The 22,833-nt window shown below is 44.0% G+C and overlaps 1 protein-coding gene across 1 annotated transcript in view; it reads right to left on the bottom strand.

The window, feature by feature from the left end:
- The window catches only part of bbs9 (Bardet-Biedl syndrome 9), a 131,005-nt gene that overhangs the window by 88,892 nt on the left and 19,280 nt on the right, over positions 1–22,833 (bottom strand). Inside the window, exons 9-14 of the mRNA XM_047341041.1 lie at positions 20,096–20,225; positions 18,123–18,304; positions 17,744–17,820; positions 17,611–17,664; positions 17,408–17,510; positions 6,551–6,655 (exon numbers count right to left, since the gene is read on the bottom strand). Of these exons, the coding sequence (XP_047196997.1) occupies positions 6,551–6,655; positions 17,408–17,510; positions 17,611–17,664; positions 17,744–17,820; positions 18,123–18,304; positions 20,096–20,225 (651 nt within the window). The remainder of the gene's footprint in view (positions 1–6,550; positions 6,656–17,407; positions 17,511–17,610; positions 17,665–17,743; positions 17,821–18,122; positions 18,305–20,095; positions 20,226–22,833) is intronic.

Here is a 22,833-nt window from a genome sequence, read left to right as displayed (position 1 = left end):
TGTTTGTGCATCTTTTTATCATTTCCTCTGTGATTAGGTCACAGCACAGACAACTTCTGAATGACTGACGCACACGTGTTGCTCACGACCACAGATCCAGTTTCTGTCTGTTTGATTCTAATCTGACATTTCTTCTGAGCGAGATCTTTAAACCAAACTAAACCAAACTGCAACGCAAAGCTGCAGCGTTGAACACTTGAGTTTCCAGAATCAATAACATTTCTAAATGAAAATCATAGCATTTGTAAATCAAAACACTGATAGCAATAAACCATCTTCAGTATCATACAGTCTGATTTGAAGAATGCGTTTTCAGCCACTTTAAATTCCACCTCCACGGAACACGATGTTTCTTTAATTCTCTGTCGTGCCGACCGGTGACTTTCTACACAGCCATCTTGATTTGGTTCATTTTGACCGACTCTGGTCCAAAAGGTTTACTTTCTATCTTCCTGTGTGAGATGCTGAAGAAAAACATTTCATTTCGGCAGTTTACGTTCCCTGAAAACATATTTTGCTGATGCAAAGATCGCTGCATGTGAAGCTGATTTGCACTTGTCAGGGAGAAAGAAAACACAACGCTGCATGAGTGTGTGTGTGTGTGTGTGTGTGGAAATATATGTGTGCATGTGCGGTATATGTGTGTGTGAGAGTGTGTGAGAGTGTGTGAGAGTGCATACTACTGCAGGGCTCTAAACCCACTATAGATTACAGGACATCCTATTCTGTATCAGAGCACACAAACTCAGATGGACTAAAACAAACACTGGCTGACGACTAGGAACACTACGGCTGACACACAGTGTGTGTGTGTGTGTGTGTGTGTGTGTGTGTGTGTGTGTGTGTGTGTGTGTGTGTGTGTGTGTGTGTGTGTGTGTGTGTGTGTGAGGGACAGATGATATTTCTGTGTAAACTGCACACAGTAAAAGAGGAAAATGGATATTTACTTATTCCACACAGTGAGGAAGTGTATATGTGCGCACAAGTATCTGCACAAGTGTGTGTACAGACTCTTGCCAAGTATCACGTTACAGGAACATAAACAGTGGGCAGTGGTCTCTTCCTGTATATACAGTAGAGTGTGTGTGTATTGGAATGCATATATATATATATATATATATATGGTGCCGTTATGATTTTACGACTGCATATTGGAGGGAATGTCCCAAAATACAGCAAATGTAGTAGTAGGTCTACATGTTTGTCATTTTAATAAAGTGTGTGTGTGTGTGTCTGTGTGTGTCTGCATGTATTTCTACTTTATTTTCTATTCTATCCAGCACTTCTATCCAAACACTTACCTTTGGGGTTTAGCTCTGTGGAGAGGAAGAAGAAGAGAAGAAGTGAAGGTTAAAAACCAGACAGAGAAACAGAGAAGAAGAAGGAGGTATCACTCCTGTCTACTTTCATTCTGTGCAGAGCAGTAACGAAGCAGCGCTGGACGAATTGGCCTCTGATGTTCTACTGGGGGTTTGGGGGATTCCCTGGGAAAACCTCATATGGACATGAACAGAAAAGGCTGAATAAAGCAGAGAAAGTCTCGGTTCGTCTTCCCACACTTGGAACGTTCAGCTGGAGCAGAACGCAGCCTCCTCACGAAGCCAACATCATCCCCACTATGATAAACTGTCCAAACCCAAAATGAAATAGCTGCTCATCAAGAGGTGAGTATGAAATTTGGTCTGACGGGATCTGGGGGGAAAAAGGCACCTACCCTTATATAATTATCAGTATCCAGAGTTTCATCAGTTTAAAAGAAGAGAAGCTACTTGAGAAAAAATGAGAATACTTTGTTAAAACTCAAAATACATTTTTGCTTGAGAGATCCTGACTGATGAAGTCGTACTGACACCAGAAATGCTCTGGCAGGTGAATGGACGTGAACATTTCCAAGAAAAGGTTTGAGTGATGAAAACCAGTCTGATCACTGGTGTTTCTGTTTCATCTGATCTGCAGCTGCGTCTGTCAATGGTTTTGAATTCTGTAAATTCATTTTGACTTTCTTTACATCGGACAGAGACGTTATGTTTTCCCTGCTTGTTGATTTGTTGGTTTGAAACTTGGAATGAGACCTCATTACGTTTTGGCATCTGGAGAAAGGGGCAGATATATTTGTATCACTTTTTTAACCAATTTCCCAGGGAATAATTATTATAATAATAATTATTATTGTATTATAGCATTTTTTGGGGTGTGTATTCACTGTTAAATATTTTGATATGGAAGTAAACAATTACAGTCTAATGACAGATCCATCAAATGAAGCAGCAACGCTTACAGACAAGTAAAACTGAACTATGGGGACATTTTAATTTTTTTAATTGAGGTAGACCATCTCTTATCCTCCTCCTCTCAGCCGCCAGATTTTCTCAGCTGCTGTGGGATCAGCCCCCTGCTTCTCTAACCTTTAGGCTGCCGCAATTGAGGTCTGGCAGATTAGTCTCTGGTTTGATTGGTCGAAGAGGATTTCCTGCGAAGGTGAATGAGAAGCAGATGGCCTCGTGCAGGCCAATGAAAAGCCACGGAGGTGCTGAGTCAGACAGTTCACTGGGTTATTAAACCTGATGAAAGTCCTGCTTCCTTTTCCGCCGTCTCTCCTCTTCCTGAGGTAAAGCTGCCTCTCCTGTCATAATTCTGCCTTTTATTGAAATATCCTCATACTTAATATCACGTCATGCCAAGAACATCACATTTATTTATTAAACTCTAAACTTATAAATTAGAACAATCCAAATACTATATTTTTTAGGCCTGATTAGTGCATTACATTAACCAAAGAAACAGAATTATAAAAAACACATTGGGACTTTTCTGGCTGAAATCCCCTCTGACGAATAAACCGACAAACTCTCAAAATATGTTCACATTTAGCGGCATTATCTAATCCTACAATGCTCCCCTCTGTTCCTTCTTTCTCTGCATCTCCTCTTAGCATTGTGCGGTGCCAGAGAAAAGAAATAAAAAGCTGAATTTGAGGGAAGACGCGCCAAAAAATCAAAAGGCTAGACCAACACAAGAAGGAAGGGAGCGAGAGAAAGAAAGAAAGAAAGAAGTGAAGGCATCAATGTTGAGTGAAAGCTCCAGTTAAACGTGGAGGACATGTCAAATGGAGCAAGAAGACACTCAAGCACACACACGGTAGCCAGGCCTGGCCGCCGTCCAGCCAGTGTTCAATCAGTCTTTCCTGTTCTGAAATCTCCTGCAACGGCGGAGAAATGAGTGAAATTCTGGATCCATGAGCAGCAAAAAAAAACTGTTGAGCGTATCACGACTCCTCATTTTACAAATAATAACTGAGAAACTTAAGGAAGTTGCTTTTTAAAGAACAACAAAGTGCGCCAACGTCATCTTCTCTGTGTCTTTCCTGAACGAAGAACTGTAAAGTCATGTCAAGAAATCAACCTGGAAATTTAATAACCAGCGATTATATCATCGATAGTGTTTCATACATGAATCTAGAAAATGTCTAGAAAGTTGGGCATGGGCATTTGCCTTTTCATATAAGAAGAACGCAGCAGGAGAATGTGGGGAACATTCAGGCGGAGGGGTGGAGTCTGGGCGGAGCCTCTGTCACTTTACTACGTTAATAACAGAAAACGTTGAGACAAATTTTGATCTGCAATAAATTCCCCAGAAAGTCAAACCAGAAAAGAGAAACGTGCCAGATTTCTTTCACGTGCTGCAGCTCATGAGAAAACAATAAAGTTGAAGTCTTTACATTACGATGTTAAAAAAAACTAAAATCCTTTTTCGATAAATGAATCACTTGTTCCTTGGCCAGCGGCCGAACTTTCCACTGACTCTCCGGTGAAGAGTAACAAACAGGGCTGAGGACACGGATCGCTTGGCACGGACAGTTAGCAACAACACCAACAACATCAGCTGCCCCACAAAAGTTTCTTTCAAACAGATTTCAGACCTGGCAGCGAAACAAAGAAAGACCTGACGAAAACACTGGAGCCTCCCAGAGACACGGACATGTGGAGATGCTGGTCACTCTGGCAATCTCCTTGAAACAGGAGAAAACAACGCACACTGCCAACTCGCTCCCAAGGCTTCCACACGAATTGGCTTAGCAACCGATGAATCATGGCTGGCCGGGTTTTACGGAAATTATCCGCGCAGTCGTAACTTATCTGCGAGTGCTGGGTTGAAAATTCCCATTGTGTGTGAGGCAACAATGTACTGTAAATGCCAGCTTGACCACTCGATCCCCCTGAAGTGTGTTTGTGTAAAGCCCCATTGTCGGGGTGTTAGGGAAATCACAGAGGACACTAATGAAATTCTTTCTAGATTGTAACGACTACAGCGACCGTCGAGCCTCCTTTGAAGGACTTAAGGAGTCAGAGCCTTTGTAGGGCTTAAAGATGGCCTCAGCGACCATGGGGTGGAGCGGTGCTGTGCGGGGCGGGCGGCGGTGGAGGCGTAATCATCGCCCCTGGGTGGGAGCGGAGCGAGAGAGAGAGAGAGACATAGAGACAAAGTGATGCATTCCTCCCATACCAGGAGAGCATTTAGAGGGCGAGAGGAGACGAGGCATTAATGGAGATTAGCACCGCAGGAGCACACAACCACCGAGTTACAGCCACAGATACTCAGCTATGTAAAAGGTCTTAAGGTGACCACTTTGCAGAGTTCGGTGCAGACAGGACTCTACACCGTGGTCCATCACTGCAGGTTAGATGAGCCCGACAGACCTTTTTTTAAATCCACTTGGCTGCTGCGGCTGACGGAGGATGTGTGTTTGTACTGCTGATCGATGGCTGGGTCCAGAGTCAGGGGCCACATCCTTTGGGGGGGAGGAGTCGGTCTACTGGGCGTAGAAGGTGGAGGCCAGACAGAAGTGAGGCAATCTGGTCTACGGAGGATTCTCTACTGGAGTAACCAGCTCGTCCCGTCCACATGTCAACCGTGACGACGGCTGCACCGACACGTGATATCTGCATTACTGCTACATGCATAGCTCATTAGCTTCATCACTGGTGCTGGATGAATTCTGGGAGAGAAAGATCGACCCGGTGGATCCTCTGTTACTCAGGAATGGAAGGATGCATTTTGTCAGGGACATTTGAAGGACACATCGATATGCAACAGTCTAGTTGTGCTGATGTGACGTCTTCACATGAACCGTCTGAAGGATGTGACCGTTGAATCCGAACACAGCTTATGTCTCCTTCTCTTTAAGGACTTCGGTGACGAGGCTGAAATCAACACAGTTTTTCCAAATGGCAGAATTTGGTTTAATTTCTTCCACAGAAATTAGATAAAAAAAATATTTGCAGGGTATATGAACTGGAGTGCGGTGTCGTGTTTGAGGACACTTCGACACGCCTTCTCAAGAGGTCACGGATCAAACCAGGAACCTTCAGATTACTGTTCCTCCTGAGCCACGCTTTCCTGTTTCAACATAACAACGCCACTATGCACGGAGCCAGATCCATAAAGACATGTATTTCCTGCAGTTTACAGTCAAGTCAAGTCCCAGTTTACCGTCCTGCACGGAGCTTTGACCTGACTTAACACCATCCATCATCCTGCCCTTGACTGGGAGCGAACCACTGCAGCCAGGTCCCAGCTTTATGCTGTTTGTCCGCCTTTTACTTCTCAGGGTCCACACCTTATAAAACCCTCCCTGTTTCCCTCCACTCTCATGTTCACCCTGGCATACGGCTACTTCCTGCCCTTTAACTTTTCAGTATAAAATACCTCCCTTCCTTACTCTCCACCCAAGCTTATGTACATTTTCTCTCTTTTTCTACTCCCGGCTGAGCAGAACTCACCTCCTCACCTGCTTCCCCTTGTTTCACTCAGTGTACCACACCTCTGTACGTTTTTTCCAATCCTGCTGTGTCTCTTTTTCCTCCAACCGAGAATAAACCTCTTCTGGTTATAACTCCAAACTAACAAGTCCCGTCCAGAACACGAGTTTGGCTTCACACTCTCCCCCAGCTGCTTCGCGTCGAAGGCTTATTGAAAAACACCAGACTCCATATTTTCAGCTATTTATAGCATCACAATAAAGCTTAACAAAAAATACAAGTTTTCCAGACATTTCACATTAAAAGTGCTTCTGGGGAGGGAAAACGGTTCCACCGACCGGGGCTGCCAAGGCAAATGTAATCCAAAGGAAACAATAGCATGAAAACATGGGTTTTTCTAAACGAACGCTGAAATCAGTATTTCAAAAAGGAAGTCTGTGACATTTGAAATAAAGAGTGGTTTTGTTGGTTTTCAGGGGAAAGTAATATCTTCCAGAAATATTGCAGGGCCGGGAAACAGATGCCTGGAGGCAGCAGGGGGATGAACTGGGTTTGTTTGGAAAGAGCCCAAATGTCATTACGTCAAGTCAGCAGCTGCTGTTCAGCGGCGTTACAGTGGAGGTGCACACTGGACCGACTGGATTACAGAGAGAATACACCGGCCTTCCACACCGTTACCATCTGTACACATGTCAGAGCAGCTTGGGATGAATTCATTTGTGCTACAGAGAGAGTTCAGGTGATCGCTGTTCCACGTGTGGAGGAAACTTGTGTCCTCTAGGTATTTTTACCTGTTGGCGAGCTGTAGGACACAGTGATGTCTCCGGTAAGGTCAGCGGGGGGGTAGCGGCCATTGAGGAAAGCCGAAAACTTAACAACGGTGGAGGAACCGACACCTGAGGAGAGAGAAGAGATAAATGTCAACATCGCAACGAAAGAGAAAGGACGGGCGACAGGAGTTGAGGAGAGAACGAGATAATATAATATAATATAATATAATATAGTAGGTGGTAACAACAGGATGTACATATGTCGTACAAAACTCTTTAGCAAACTCCCTAAATTACAAAGACATGAAGCATGAAAAAGCTACTCAATCCCATTTCTGCGAGTTTTTGTGGAGGCTTCGGTAAAGACACAAGGAAGAACCCATTTCATACAGATTTTATTTATGACTGCAAGATAGGGCAATTTAAAATGTTCATTGACGTCTCAGATAATAATTCATGCATCTTGATAAGAGAAATCTGACATGGTTAGGGGACTGAAATAAATAGATCAAATATAAAAAAAATAAATGAAAATCTAGAGAAAATCAGGATCTAGTGAATTTAAATGTCGTCTGGAGCTCTAATTACTTTTGAAAACACAACACTGCTGTTGTTACTTTTCCAGTCATCATGGGTTTGAGGTTTTCAGGCTTTAGTTATACTCGGGACCAAAAGTCAACATCTCCTGCTTTTATTTAAATGTCTCGTGAGTGTAATGTTCAATCACTGGAGTTCCCCTTTGAGTAAGTTAAGTTAAGTAATGTGTTATTGGAAATGTAAGTTTAATTGAGGTTTTTCTTATTTCTAGAACAGAAGCTCAGCTTTTACTGCACAAGGCTTTACAGGAAAAACATTGAGTGATGGATAAGGACACAAGGCAGCCAGAGACACACACACACACACACACACACACATACACTGACACACACCCACACAAACGCACACGCACGCACAAAGAGTCAGCATTTTTGAGGTGTAGACAGGACAGGATACAGCAATACCAATACTAACCAGACCATTCAATGCACACGCACACACACACACACACACACACACACACACACACACACACACACACACACACACACACACGCGCACACGCACGCACACACACACACACACACACACAGCAACCCTTACACTAAACATCCCCAGGCAAGGTGAGGACAGAGGATTAACAACATTAGCCAGAACTTTAACTCAAATCCAAGTACACACACACACACACACACACACACACACACGCACACGCACACGCACACAAGCACTGAAGTTATATGTAGCATGGGAAAGGGGCGATGACTTGTCGCTTCCCTTCAAATACCCCAAAACTAACAGAGAGGGAGAGAGAGAGCAAACAGGCTGCAGAGAAAAAGCAGGGATCAAATACAGACAGAGAGGAAAGGATATATTACAGCTAATGGCTTCATGCAGTCACACACACACACACACACACACACACACACACACACACACACACACACACACACACACACACACACACACACACACACACACACACACACACACACACACACACACACACACACACACACACACACACACACACACACAGAGGGCGGTGTGGTGGTGTAATGGGGCGTGATGTTCCTGAGCTCAGCCCGTTACAGGTGACTGAACCCCGAGTATGTGTGTGTGCGTGTGTGTGTGTGTCTGTGCGTGTGTGTAGACAGAGTGTGTTTGTAAGTATCGCACTGGGTCTAACACGGTGAGTTTATTAAACATTAGAACCATTAGAACCGACCCCCCGTGCACTCACTCTCACTCAAACACAGACCACGGGGAGACGAGTCCTCTCGGGTTTGAGGATGGACAGAGCAGGAGGAGAAGAGACACCTCCCCTCCGACCGGCCGAGGAGAAGATAGATGATGAAAAGCAGAGAGAGAGAGAGACTTTCTCCACACTCTGTCAGACGCCATGACAGCGTGACCTCCGCTCTGCCTTCATCTGCTCCCACACTCCTCTCCAACATTCATCCCTTCCTCTTCCTCTCTCTCTCTCTCTACTCATCTGCTCTCTCTTCATCCCTTCTTCATTTACTCCATTTTTAGGCCAATATTGATTGACTGACTGCATTTAACTGTGCAACAGCTTGAACCTTTGCAGTTGTACATTGATTTATGTTAAATATGTTTAATTACATAGATTCATTCATTAAATAAGAGAAATGCATGATTATATATCAAATTTAGTTATTATACATTCACAACTGAATTTCAAGTTTCAGAGAGAGTGAGAGGGACGTGTTACATTTATATATTAAAAGAAAAATAGCAAATACAACAAAAACATGCTGTATATACATAAGACATTATTGAGTGTGCGGCGAGTGTAAATCTGTAATATTAAATCAAAATATGGTCTTTTGGGATTATGTGCTGAAATGTTTTCTTTAAGAAATGTTTTATATCATATTATATAACTATATTCCCCCCCCACCTCTACTCTTAAGTCTTTTTCTTATCCTCATGTGTCCTCTGGGTTTTCCCTCCTTTGTTATTCAAAAAGAAAAATCTGTCCACATGAATATATGAAATAGCCCTAAACATTTTGAAGAATCAGAAACCTGGGGAATAAAGTTATTGTCGGGTTTTGGATAAAAAACGATGAAGCTGAAATCTCTTTTTCTCTGTTAACACATCGTAAAGTGAAAACTGAACATCTTCCCCCAGGGAGGAGTTTTATAAAAGCTCAGTTTTCATTGATTCTAAAACAACTTGGATGAACTGTGCATCTCTCTCTCTCTCTCTCTCTCTCTCTCTCTCTCTCTCTCTCTCTCTCTCTCTACTGCATTCTTACTCCCTCTCCTGTTTCCACCTTCCCTTCATTTCACTTTCTTCCTCTCCTCCTTCCTCACTCTCTCCCTCGCTGTCATCCTGTCCGTCAGCAGACGGCTTTTAACCTCCGCGCCCTGGAGGTCAAACTGGTCAGACAGGTTTAAGTGCTTTAAGTGTTCCCAGGCCCATTAAGACCAACAAACAAACCAAAGACGACACAAAGTAATCCCTCCTCCTCCTCCTCCTCCTCGTACTCCTTCTCTCCCTCCTCCTCTTTCTCTCTCTCCTGTCTCTCTATCCATCTCTGCCTCTTCTCATTGTGTCTTTCAGGCCACATCTGGACGGGTCAGGGGGCAGCTGCTGTGGAAGTCCAGGTAACATGTCGGTCCCTGTGACCTGGAGGTCCCACCCAGTGAGACTGTTCAGACTGGTCCCAGTGTTCGAGATCACATTAACCCATTAACACCACAGCCAACGAAAACAAACTCCACCAGGGACTCTGAAATCCCCCCCCACTTTACTACCTCTCCTCCTCCACCTCATTTCCCCCCCCTTTCTCCTTCTTCACCTTTCTCCATCTCTTAACTTTCTTCTCATCCTCGTCTGTTCTGTTTTTCTAACTTCTCATCGCCTCTGCACCGTTTTTTATCCCCGACTTCCTCCCTCTATTTCATCTGAAGTGAAGGATCGAGCCTCATTCTGATTCCTCCTGCTGTTTTCCACTCTCTCCAGCCTTCTCTTTCTTTATGGAATTCCCCCGTATAGCTATTTATATACCCACTTTTAAGAGTGGGTACATGACAGTGTATTTATGTGTGTAACTGGACGATGACAATATCCAGTAAACAGCGCTGGAGTTCATCAAATATGTGAAGTGGTCATTGTGCACATGCAAATGCCCTTTAAACCTCAAATGGATTTTTTTGTCCATTAGGAGTCAGTGGATTTTGCAGTGCAGATTTAACCCTATATTTCATTTTTAGTCAAGTATGCATCCAAGTGAAGAATCTAAATCCAATATTTAAGTCTTTAGCTGCATTCTGCTACACTATGTTCACCAGGAGCAGGGCAGGGAGTGTATGAAGTTGTATTTCAGAAGTTAAGTAGAGCTGGTTATTTAATGAAAATCAGATTTCAGAGGTTTCCCTGTGAACCACCGTTGGACTCGACTTCATTCTGACTCTGGGCTAAGTGCCGTCGCTGCCCTCAGGGTTCAGGTTATAGCAACTGACAGCTCAGGTTAAACTGACTTCACAATGTTTGGAGGAGGTCACAGGTCAAGAGGGGTGGAGATGGGGATCTATACCCCACAAGGAGATGGGGAAGGGGCAAGTGTGCACTCGTGTGTCACCATGTGCAAATAATATAAAGAGAGAAAAACAAACTTTGAAATTTGTTATTTGTCCTGTGACATTCCTGTCTTGCCACTGTGTGTGTGTGTGTGTGTGTGTGTGTGTGTGTGTGTGTGTGTTCTCGTCATGTCCCGAGGCGAACAGGGAAGTGGTGTTAAACACTGACCTTTGACCCCTGCAGGTCAGAATGGGGTCGGATCACTGTTCAGGCTCCTTAAACAAAACCAATCTTCACTTAGAGACAAACTGGGAGCTCCGTGTGAAGTGAGATGGTGACGAAGATAATGGGTTAATGGTCAAGACTAAAGCTGTTCGTTTACACAAATGGTCACAATTTACTGCAGTAAGATGAGGAAGATGAAGAATGTCATAAACTCTGCCTCCTCCATGTTAGTGGATGGGACGTAGACCTAACTAGAAGTCAAAGTACACTTCAAATAAATGTTTCTGTGTGTTTCTGTCATTGTAGGTATCGTTCTAATGATGATTGACAACTGACTGACTCGAGCGAGGACCTCGATATTGCACAGACTCTCAGATGGCAGCGCCTGTATCCACGATATTTAGGGAGGAAGTGGAGACACATCGTCCGTCTGTATTTACAGTCGATGGATTTGATCGTTGTGGTTTCTGCAGTCCGTTAATTAGGGTTGGATTTTTCTATAAATTACAGAATCATGACAAGAGAGTTTTTGGTTCTGCCAGCAAGAAGATTAAATACATTAGTTTGAGGAACATAAACAGAAAGGAGAGGAGGACCGAGACAGAAAGAAAGAAACGACGGAAATGAAAGAGAGACAGGTGGAAGAGGAAAGAGGTAACGTGACAGATGGAAGAAGAAGAAGAAGAAGAAGAAGGAAGCAGAGGGGATAAAAAAGATATCGGGGGACGACATGACAGCTTAAGGGGAGGAAGCAGGGAAAGGAGAAAAGATGGACAGAGGAAAAGAGGAGGAAACAGGGAGAGGGAGGGAGCGGAGAAAGGAGAGAGAGACAGAACAAAGGAGGCAGTGTGTGGTGAACAGGGGATTGAGTCGCCATCTGAGACGAATAAAAACTGGAACAACAATAAAAGTCCGAAGCAGCTACCACCCCACGTACACACACGCACACACGTACACACAACCAACCACACCCCATCTACACACAAACGCATCATCACTTTCTCTACTGTGAAGTGCTTTGGACAAATCCCTGCAAAGATACAAGAGTGGTCTTTCACACTGAAGACACACACACACACACACACACACACACACACACACACACACACACACACACACACACACACACACACACACACACACACACACACACACACACACACACACACACACACACACACACACACACACACACACACACACACACACACAAACCCCTCACTGAGCCAGATAATCAAAGACATGTGGGAGAGCCGCAGCAGCAATAGCAACACACACACAAACGAACACACACACACGTGAGAGTTAAGTGTGTACATTTTAGGAACTTTGTTGTGTGTTTACATCTGTGTGGGAACGTGTGTGCACAGTATCAGTGAAGTGAGAGAGTGAGAGTTCAGGAATAAAGTGATGATGAAAAGCAGACAGGGGAGTGTTGTGGTGTTCCTTGAGGATTCACCCGTCACCTCGTCACTTGCCCACTACTACTCGAATCTATTCTTTTTTATTTCTTATTGTTTATATTGTCCACAATAAGTTCAAATGACATTGGGATAAAAAAAGAGTGAAGGAGAAGCAGAGGGTTCATATTCACCTGAGAAACAGACATTCAGCTCACATTCTAACATGTGGGCAGAAAGTTTATGTAGAGTTTGAGCTTCTCTCTCTCAACTGTTCCTTTTTCATTTTCTACTCCCGTCACTTTTCACGTGTACAGCCGAGTGCAGCGCTCTGAATCTCTTCCAGCAGTGAAAACATGCGCTGTTATCCCCATTTGAACAACTATCATTACTCTTCTCTCCCTGCGACGGCTTGACTTTTCACTACGCCTTCACTTGTGGCTGCTCATAACTGCTATAAATAGTTTTGGCTTCGGACGAGGTCTGACAAGCCGTCAGGAGAACACAGAGCTTTTCACCTCCTTCTTTAATGGTGCGATTAACGAGTGTGAAGCCCTAAATCAGGTACAATTTACCTTTGTATTACTATCATGGTATATATTCTTTATATTTACTATGATATGTAAATATTTGTATTGCCGATAACTGTTGACACGTCACATGAGTTGTTCAACATGGATTGTGGGTATAAAGATTTATGCTCAACGTTAGCTACGTCTATGAAAACCTCTGCCCATATTCTGAGTTCATTTTGTGCTTATTTGTGCACGTTTTCTGAAAGAAACAAACGAAACGTAAAGGATACATGTGTACGAGGTCAGTGACGGTTAAGTCGTTTGAATTAGAAACGTAGAAGCATAAATGAGCCTCAACATGGCGACTGTGTACGAATCAGAAGTCTGAAGAAGAGCAGATGTTCTCCTTTTATCAAGGTTTAACTTTTGGGAGTTGTTGTTGTGCATAGTGTGTGTGTGGGTGTGTGTGTCTGTGCCAGTGTAGTGATGTTCTTCAGTGTACGTTGTAAATTTGTCTACGTATATGTATAAAAACCCATAAAATGTAAAAGGAACCCCGTGGTTGCTAGGAGACGTTATTGTCAATCATGTCAACCAACTAAGTATGATGATTTAAGAGTTGTTATTTCTGTAAGTGAACTTAAAACAACCTTAACAACGCTGTTAATTGGTAACCTTTGTGTTCTGGCAGTGAAAAACGACTTCCTGTCTCTAGTGTAGCAGTGGAAAGCAGGAGAGGTCGTTTGTCACTGCTTTGTATTTTTATGGGTGATAGTCTGCATGGTTTACATCACCGTATACTCTGTACTTACATGTAGTTTACACCAGGCATTATTCCAACTACAGCGCGGCCACTTCCCCTGCAATCCATAACCTGGGCAGCAATTTTCTGGACAAAATCATAAAGTAAACTCTGGCTGCGTGACTGGGTTCCAGCTCCCGACGTTCATTAAAACTTCATCAGCCTCCATTAATTCATTTTCCTCCCCCAATTTTCCAGAACTGTTGCGGATGTGAAACACTCGGTCTAGGGCCAAACGACCACTGGGGTCAGCCGCGGTGGTCCTGCTGCTGCGGGGCGGAGCCGGGCCGACGCTGGGCCAAAGCCGGGCCGACGCCGGGCCAAAGCCGGCCAGTGAGGGGTCACTCAGGTGGGAGAGGAGCGCAACATGATGGACAGACGGTGGGTGCGTCGTAGTGCTCGTGTTTCACTACAGAGAGCTGGTGATTGACAAGTGAAAGGCGGTGCCAGATTCCTGTGAGAAGGAAGACAAAAGAGCCTGACACACACACACACACACACACACACACACAGCTACTTTCTACTTTGAGTGTGTGTGTGTGTCTATATTTAAACAGTAAGTCAGTGACACATGCATGTGCTTGTGTGTCCCTGGTTATTGGTGTTAATGAGATGCGGCTCCTGAATCTGACCCTTCTGACCGCTACCTAAACCCATGTAAACAAAGCCGCTCTTCAGTGGTGTAAACGTGACGGTGCAGTGACTCACAGCCTCTGATCTCCTACATAAACAGAGAATCTTTCGGAGCTGCGACTGGGAAGAAAAACCAAAACCAGCACACGAATCCCAAACCTCTTATTCTGCCTTCATCCTTTTTTTTGGCTTCTCCTTCAATGACTTGACTTTTGATTTAGTTTTGAGTTTCTGTTCGCTTGCTTTTCATTCTCTGTTCGGACGTGGAAACCATCATTGGCTCATTCTAAGTACTTCACAAAACAAAACAAACATCTTCAGCTTACAGCTCAATGTTAATTCATGAGGTGGACAGTTAGAAATAAGAAACAAGTCATTCCTGACCTCCTTGCATAGGTACTGTACTTTGTGCTGCAGTTAGAAGATATCTACAGAATGATTCCAGAAGATACACACAAAGTCCTGTGTAAAGTAAAGGGCACAAGAAAGTGTTGAATGTGGTGCAACTTGGACACATGATACTTAATAGTATAGTAATGCATTTAAGTGAGCCCGTGGACAGTTCAAATATCCATAATGTTTTGCTTCTTCATCATCCTGCACAACGACTACTTCATCATCAACTCACACATCCTTGAAAATCAGGTGTCATGCCCTAATTAACAGGTTTCTCAATTACAATATAGATTTTTCTTGGATATATAATATTGATTTACTGACTAGCATAATGAATGAAAACAATGTGAGGGTTCTGCAGACTTATACTTACAGCTGTAGAACTGTATTTGGTGAAAAGTATTATGAAAATACTGTGGGAAGTGCACATTACAAATGTTAGGGAACTGGAAATAAAAGAATTATGCACTGACTTTATGGACGTGGACATATTAAAGCACAGAAATAAACTTAAAACATGTGCAGTGCAGTGTAAAATATGTCAAAATATGAAACGCAAGTCGTATGAAAAATAGGAAACTGGCGAAAAAGAATTTTCAGCAAACACGCTGCGTGTTGCGCAAAGAAACGCATCGTGTTTGGATTAACAGTTGTCGGGGTCACGTACGGTGTATTTACAGATAAGAATGCACTGTGGTGAAACGCATCACATTTCTGCATTAATCATGGGGAAGCAGTGGTCAGTTTGATTCAGCGCTGGGAATAAACGGATGGCGTTCCACTCGCCTGAGAACGCTGCTCACATCTTGAAATCATAAATTCAAAATCCATACTGGTCCCTGTCAGAAAAGTTAGTGAATACTCCTCCGTGATGGATGACGCTTCCAGCAAATGTAGGGAGAAGTTTAAGAGGAAAAAAAAAAAGATTCTCTGGTGCTTTTCCAACTTCTGTGGCTGTGCTGTGTAAATGGATTTGAAAATAACTGCAGACACCTTCCATGTTAAATTACTGTAGCCTGAAGCTTTTCCTTTGACATTTGACCTAATACCAAGCAATCTCTGGTTTTATTCTTACCCTCATTGTGACGTACAAGACAATAAATATATATGTATTGTAAACTTTGAATTTCCAACCAACAGAGAGTTAAGAGAATCCTTGTCAGACATGGATTGACGATGAAACGCATGCCCGTGCCAAAACCCGAATACCATCTACATCCAACCTGCAATTTCTTTTAAAGAACCGTTCTTTCTTCTTCTGAGTCAGATCCTTGTCATTATTTTAACGCTGATGCTTTGGCTCTGCTACAACACAAAATATAATTAAAACCAATCACACCTGGGAACGTGACCAGTTTAATGAGAGAGGTTTTGAGAAAGACACAATCTAATGATGCAGGGGAATTCAGGCAGAAAATGCCTCAGCTGCGTGGTTTGAGAGGTGCAATCAGTGCATCTTGGCAGTTTGGTGCTTTAATGGCAGATTTGCCAGGTAGTATGTAAAATACTGCACCAGTAACTTCAGACTAGGTTCTAGTTAGTCAACCCTGCTACGGCTTTCCACTGCCGCAAAACAGCAATGTGCCAACAATGCACTTGACCACACCCCATCCAAGACCGACACATCCGTGGACGCTCAGATGGGAGAAGAAGCATTTACATGGGCACTGGAGGAGATGGATTTAACCTGTTCTTTCATTAAGATCTAGAAAACTCTCACAGTAACGGGAAACAGCAACGAGATGCAGGATGGGTCTGAATCTAGAGCCTGAGGGACGATGATGAATGATTTTGATTTCACTAATTTAATCCAAAATATGATTTATCCAGTTTTAGGTGGAACCTGATTCTCTAACTATCATAGTTTGGTTGTCTTGTTAAGAAAGACGGGTCCTTCAATAGAAAGTACAGCCCCACGCTCCATATGTAGGCCAACAGGCAGTGCAAGGCACCAACACTGCTTGGTTTAGAGGTTTCCCTCCCAGAAAATCCGAGTTCTCATGGTGCGATATGTATCCTGTGATAAAAGCCTCCCCTAACTGGTTTACATTACACACACACTGTATAATTCCACAAATGTAAAAGGTTAAACGAGGGGCCGTGCAACAGCTCCAAGCAAAAGGTTGACATTGTGTTACAGGATGGGTGATGTTCTCTTAACGAGCCGACAGCAGATAGCAGTGTTTAGGGTTGTGGGGTTGTGTGTGTGCGTAGTGTCTGGGTGATTTAGATCAAAGCTACCGGCGTCTGGTCGAGGCGACCGAAACACACCAACAGCTCGACGACGGAACACACAGGAGACTGATAAGAGCTGAACAAATACACGCAGACTCACACCTCTCACTCCCTTAGCTGTCAGCGGGAGTGTGTGCGTTCAAACTGTGGAGGAGGATGTGATGGAGGACGGGAGAAAATGTGTGCGTGTGTGTGTCTGTGTGTGATTTAGAGAGTGAGTGGAAGAAAAAGGCCGGGAAAAACAAAAGAGATTGTAAAAATCAGATGATGAAATCTATCTCAGTTTCTCTCATCACGGTGAAATCACGAACGTTTCTCCACACAAACAACAACACTTTTTGTAGGTGTTTCACTTCCAGGCAACATTTAGTTCACCTCTTTCACCTCAGTCTATTTACCAGCCAGCAACCAAAGCCTGCTGAAACGTGATCGGTCAAACTAGAAATACAAACGAGAAGGTTTCCTGCCACAAAATCTTGTCCCTCGCCGACAGAATCTGCACATTTATTCAGAATTTAGCTCAAAGAGGCAGAAATTCCAATCACACAAACACGCAGACAAAGAAAAGCAAGAAGTGACTGACCCATCGGCTCGAGGGCAAACTGGTCCTGGGTGACGGCCAGAGGAGGCTGAACGGCAACACTCAGTTTACAGGACGACACAACACTACAGGCCTTCACCTTCACCTGGAGAAGGAGGATAAAGAAGATACAGGACCATAAAGGTTCAGACGTAGAGCGTAGACAGATTCCGGTGTTGCAGTACGTCAGGACACCAGCAGCTCACCTGTATGGTTACTGAGGGGACGGGCACACCGTCGATATCTTGAGTCAGAGCTTGCTGTAGACAAAAAGAGAGATGAATCTACCGTGTCTCTGTGTGTGTTCATTAAAATGTGTGTGTGTTCTTGTGCGTTTACCGATGGACTGTCCACACTGGAGGACACAGAAGCTTTCATAGTCAGCTCCTCCTCAGCATCAGGTTTAGGGAGGATGTCTGAAATAACAACAGAGTTCACAGAGTTTTATCCCCCAAAAATAAAGTAATTTACACAAACATGACACTTCATATATCCAGATAGAAAGATGTATTAAGAGAGGTCAGGAAACCACGGCCTGAGGTCAGAGGCTCCTTCCAAACCTGTTTATTTGGTCCGGACTAAACCAGGTAGGTGTGAAAGTGCCATAAAAATATCTTTTAGCATCTTTCAGGAGATCAAAATGTGGTTTTGCAGAGTTCTAGTGACTTTTATTGTGATTCCAGTGAAGCTAATCGTATGTGTTTGTCTGGACTCCCACCCTGAGTCCTTGTGGCATCTCTGATGAACTTCTGGAGCTTCTTCATCTCAGCGTCCACCTGCTCGTAGTCGGCCTCCCGGGCGTCCACCTTGGGCGTGGAAAAGAAGGAGGGGTCTGTGCCCATGTACGAGCACAGGAGGTGACCGTCTGAACTCAGACTGACCACCACTCCCTTCAACTCCCTGAGGAAGAGAAGGAGAGAGGAGAGGAGAGGAAGAGAAGGAGAGAGGAGAGGGAAGAGAGAGAGGAGAGGGGAGGAGAGGAAGGAGAGGAGAGGAAGAGGAGGAGGAGGAGAGAGGAGTGGAGAGTGGAGAGGGAGAGGAAGAGGAGGAGGAGGAGAGGAGAGGAGAGGAGAGGAGAGAAGGAGAGAGGAAGAGAAGGAGAGAGGAGAGAAGGAGAGGGAGGAGAGAAGGGGAGAGGAGGGGAAGAGAAGGAGAGAGGAGGGGAAATAATGAATGATGCAGTCGTGCATATTAACTGGTTGCAGATGTGATGTAGTTTGAGACTCGTGAGGTAGTAACACACACACACAAACACACACACACACACACACACACACACACACACACAGACACGCACAACACGCACACAAACACACACGCACACAAACACGCACAAACGGGTTCAGGTCTAGAGCAGCAGTCGACTCCACACCTGCACAGGAGGGTGTCTGCGGGGGCATAAAACTTTCACTTTAACTGCTGCGGAAACACACACTCACTCACACATGACCAACACACACACACACACACACACACACATTCATAACGACAGCTTTCACTCACTCACTCAATAAAACACACAAACACACACACACACACACACATTTACACACACTTCCCCCGACCCTCTGAGAAAATCAGTTCCCACCACTTGTCAGAGGAAAACTGTCGATCATAAATATGAACGGACGAAAAGAGGAAACTCGCAGCAGCTGCTGTCGGAGATGTTGGCTGTAGTTATAACATTATAACAAACTGTACATGACACTAAGCGCTGCAGCATAAAACATCTATTATAGCACTTTATACGTAAATGAAATACAATACTGTGTTTCCTCAAACGATCGTTTTATAGCAGCGGGGGCGATCCGGCCAACCTCCCCCCCCAAAAAAATACATCGGTCAACGAGAGACCCTGCTCCTCTGCTCTTTTCTAATCACTGATCTTTATAAAAACCTGCTGAATTCATATTTATATTCATGAATAAATGGGGCGTCGCTCTTTTGTCTGCAGGAGGGTGTGAGTGTGTGCGGAGGGACACTGTCGCTCGAAGGTCAAGGTCAAGGTTAACAAAAATATGGCTTATGAAACACATTTTCCAAAATATCTCTGCAAATAATAGAAAATAATAATTTGTGTCGACTCTCGGGTCGCTTCTGTAAATGACAAATAGCCACAGAAAGTTGCTGGAGCCATTGTGTGTGTGTTTGTTTTGTGTATATTGGTGTGTGTGTGTGTGTGTGTGTTTCTCCCACACTCTGTGCAGGGTCCTGGCAACACACTGCACAAGATGATGACTATCAAGTGCTTTAAAACAACACAGCCTCAAACTAAACCAAACAGCGACCCAGACACACACTATCTCCTGTATCTAAAACACACACACACACACACACACACACACACACACACACACACACAGAGTTGTAATTGTATCAAATTGCGGTTTGATTGGAGTTGTTTGGAAAAGGCTCCAGCTGGCCCCTCCCTGCTCTGCTCTGATTGGCCAGCTGGGAGATACTGTTGGGCAATTTCCTGTCAAAAGTAACACACAGGATTTCACAAGCTGATAAATGCAGCAACATACCTGCTGTGTGTACGTGAGTGTTTACATGTGTATTTTTATCGGTGTGTTGTGCGTGTTTATTATACAACACTGGAACACAAATTATCTTGTTTCTTCCCTGAAGTAGATGAGTTAGTTTTTTAAGAAACATTAACAGACACGTTTTGTCGAGGCGCGTACGTACGGGAAGTTGGCGATGCGAACGGCCACGGGCACAAAGGGGAGCTGGGCCGCCCACTTCAGAGTCACATCCTGGTAAACCAGCAGCATGTTGGTGTGGTTACCTAGCAACAGGTTGGTCATGCCCTCCGTCACTGGAGGAGACGAAGAGATAACATGATTTGTTAGATAGAAGAACAAGAGCCAGTGCAAAACATGTTTATGAAAACGTTGTTCTCGCTAAACAAACATTTACTTTGCAGAATAAACAAGGCAGAAAAGATGTGCACAGATTTTTACATTTAAAAAAATATATACATCTTGAAATCTTTTCGTTGACTTTATCTTAGAATTTGTGAAATTCAGGACTGAACAAGTCAGACAAAGACAAACTGAGAATGAAAAAACATTAGTGTGAAACGTCTCCACCTCTATCGGCCTCCTCGTCACTTCTTAACCTCCATAAGAAACTTGAACGGCACTGTGGTTTGGAACAACACTTAAATACACTATACAGGTTGGTTGAGTAGTTTTTGCGCAATCCTACAAACAAACAGAACGAAACATTCCCTCCATGGCGTACATGTAAAAAGAAACCTTTCCCGCTCCGTACCGAACAGCAGTTTCATGTACATAACATATAACAAAAACATTGAAGGACAATTAAGTATTGAAATCTAGGAAAAGGTGTATTTCCATATGCCTGGTTTGAGGTTTGAACAAGTTTCAGACGTATATGCATTAAAGAGGGTGAAACCATTAGTGTGATTATGTGCTAAAACGGACCAAAATGGATTATTCCAGTGAAGTTTAAACTCGTAAAATTATAATGAGAATAAAGATTTCTTTGTGAGTTTAAACCCCCAGACGAGGTCTATAATCGGCTACATGCTCGTTACTGGTCCTACGATAGAAACCGTACTTCACAGCGATGATTGAACTTAGTCATTTATGGTCAGAAACCCAGCCTCAGTTTCATAGCAGCACAAATCCGAGGGTTTTGTCTATGATTTTTGGTTTTGGAAAACAGTGGCACATACTCACATATCCAAAACCCATGAAGCAGAAATAACAGAAATAACAAATTCCTGTGGTGGGTGGCGTTGCCGTTTAAGACGAGTGCAACGCTCCTGCAAAGAAAGAAATCTTCTCCGTGCGTCTCCCATCTGGTTCGTACGGAGATTTTATTCATGTAGATCGTTCAATTTGAGACAAGGTCAGTTTTTGTAGGTCGACATATGAAGTTACGTATAAACCTCCTCCTGTGACTCATGCTTAGAAACATTAAATATAAATACTCTCGTTTTACTACTTGTGTTTCACACACACACACACACACACACACACAGACAGACACACACGTCCAGTCGATCCCACCAATGGTGCACTTACCACCTAGAGAGATCTGAGGTGACGGCCACACGCAACACAAACACGCACACTTGAATACACAAGGCGTAATATAGTAACAGCGGTCAGCAGGGTGGTACAGTGCAGGGGTCAAAATGACAGAGTGTGTGTCGGTGCCACATCAAAGCAAACGCACACCTTCTATCTCGGCGTCAGCATTATAATTACAACCTAATTATAAAGGTCCGATCGGTGTTCAGGCCGAGCATCTCCCGAACATTTTTACTACCCTTTCCCTTCGCTGTCATCCCCACATCCTTCATCTCTTTCTCCTCTCACCTCCTCAGTTCCATTACTTCTCTGGTCCTCTCAGTGGTCCCTTCTCCTGCCTCCTCCTTTTTCATGATCCTGTCTATTCTCACCTGCTTCTTCTAATCTGTCCTCTTTTTCTACCATCACTGATGCTTTCCTCTGCTCCCGTCCATCTTGACTGATGTAGGAGTCATGTACTGTAAATAAAGATGGACGACATGTCTCCACTTCCTCCCACTTTCCAGAAATATCCTGCTCGGATAAGAACGATGCCAAACGTCAGAGTGAGTCCATGTGAGAAAACAGCAGGAAAATGTCCAGAAAACTCCCGGCGGGCGTGTGGACGTGTTGATGAGGTTTCTAACACGTGACGGACGTGAAACTGGAAGAATAGAAACATCTCAGGATGAAGCAGAGTAGTTTTGCCGATAATAGAGATGAGCACTGTAGAATCCCTCGTATATCTTCAGCTGGACGTATATCTGAGGAGTGAGTCCTCGTGCCCTAATCTAAATTAATCTGTCACTCAACTGTCCTGTTTCTGGAAGTTTGGGGCTCGTATATTTTTATCTCCAAAGGAAGTGATCTAGCATCTTATTGTGGTTTGAACGTGGGACCTGAACTCTGGCTGGAAGGTTTCAGCTGAGCTAGTGGAGCCAATAAAGTTTTGTGAGACAGAAAGGAACAGACAGACAGACGGAGGGAGGTAGACGGGGAGTTGGAGGGCAGCGTTCCAGCCGAGGCAGCTGTGAGGCCGAGGGCCAGGAGGAAAGAGTTAGGAAACACGGGAGATCAGCGACGTCTATCCTCATCTGTAATAACGAGTCTTTACTGAACGCTGGGTGGCAGCTCTGACAGTCACTCAGTCACTGCATGTTGGCCTCCTAACAAGAAACTGAAGCATGGACACAGACGATTGCAGGAGCAGCAGCAGCCAGATCCCTGGAGTCCGTCCGTCTTTCCACCATGTGGGAACTTTTATGCGGTTTTGATTGTTGACAGCAATCATGTCCCAATAAAAGCTGCTTTTGTTGCACCGGCACATCATGTATTGAATTCATGGGCAATTTCCAAGAGTAATTTAAATAATCGAAGTGATGT

This window comes from Hippoglossus stenolepis, chromosome 8 (assembly GCF_022539355.2).
Source record: "Hippoglossus stenolepis isolate QCI-W04-F060 chromosome 8, HSTE1.2, whole genome shotgun sequence".
Lineage (NCBI taxonomy): Eukaryota > Metazoa > Chordata > Actinopteri > Pleuronectiformes > Pleuronectidae > Hippoglossus > Hippoglossus stenolepis.
The sequence above is the reverse complement of the archived record's forward strand: the minus strand, read 5'-3'. Positions and strand labels throughout refer to the sequence as shown.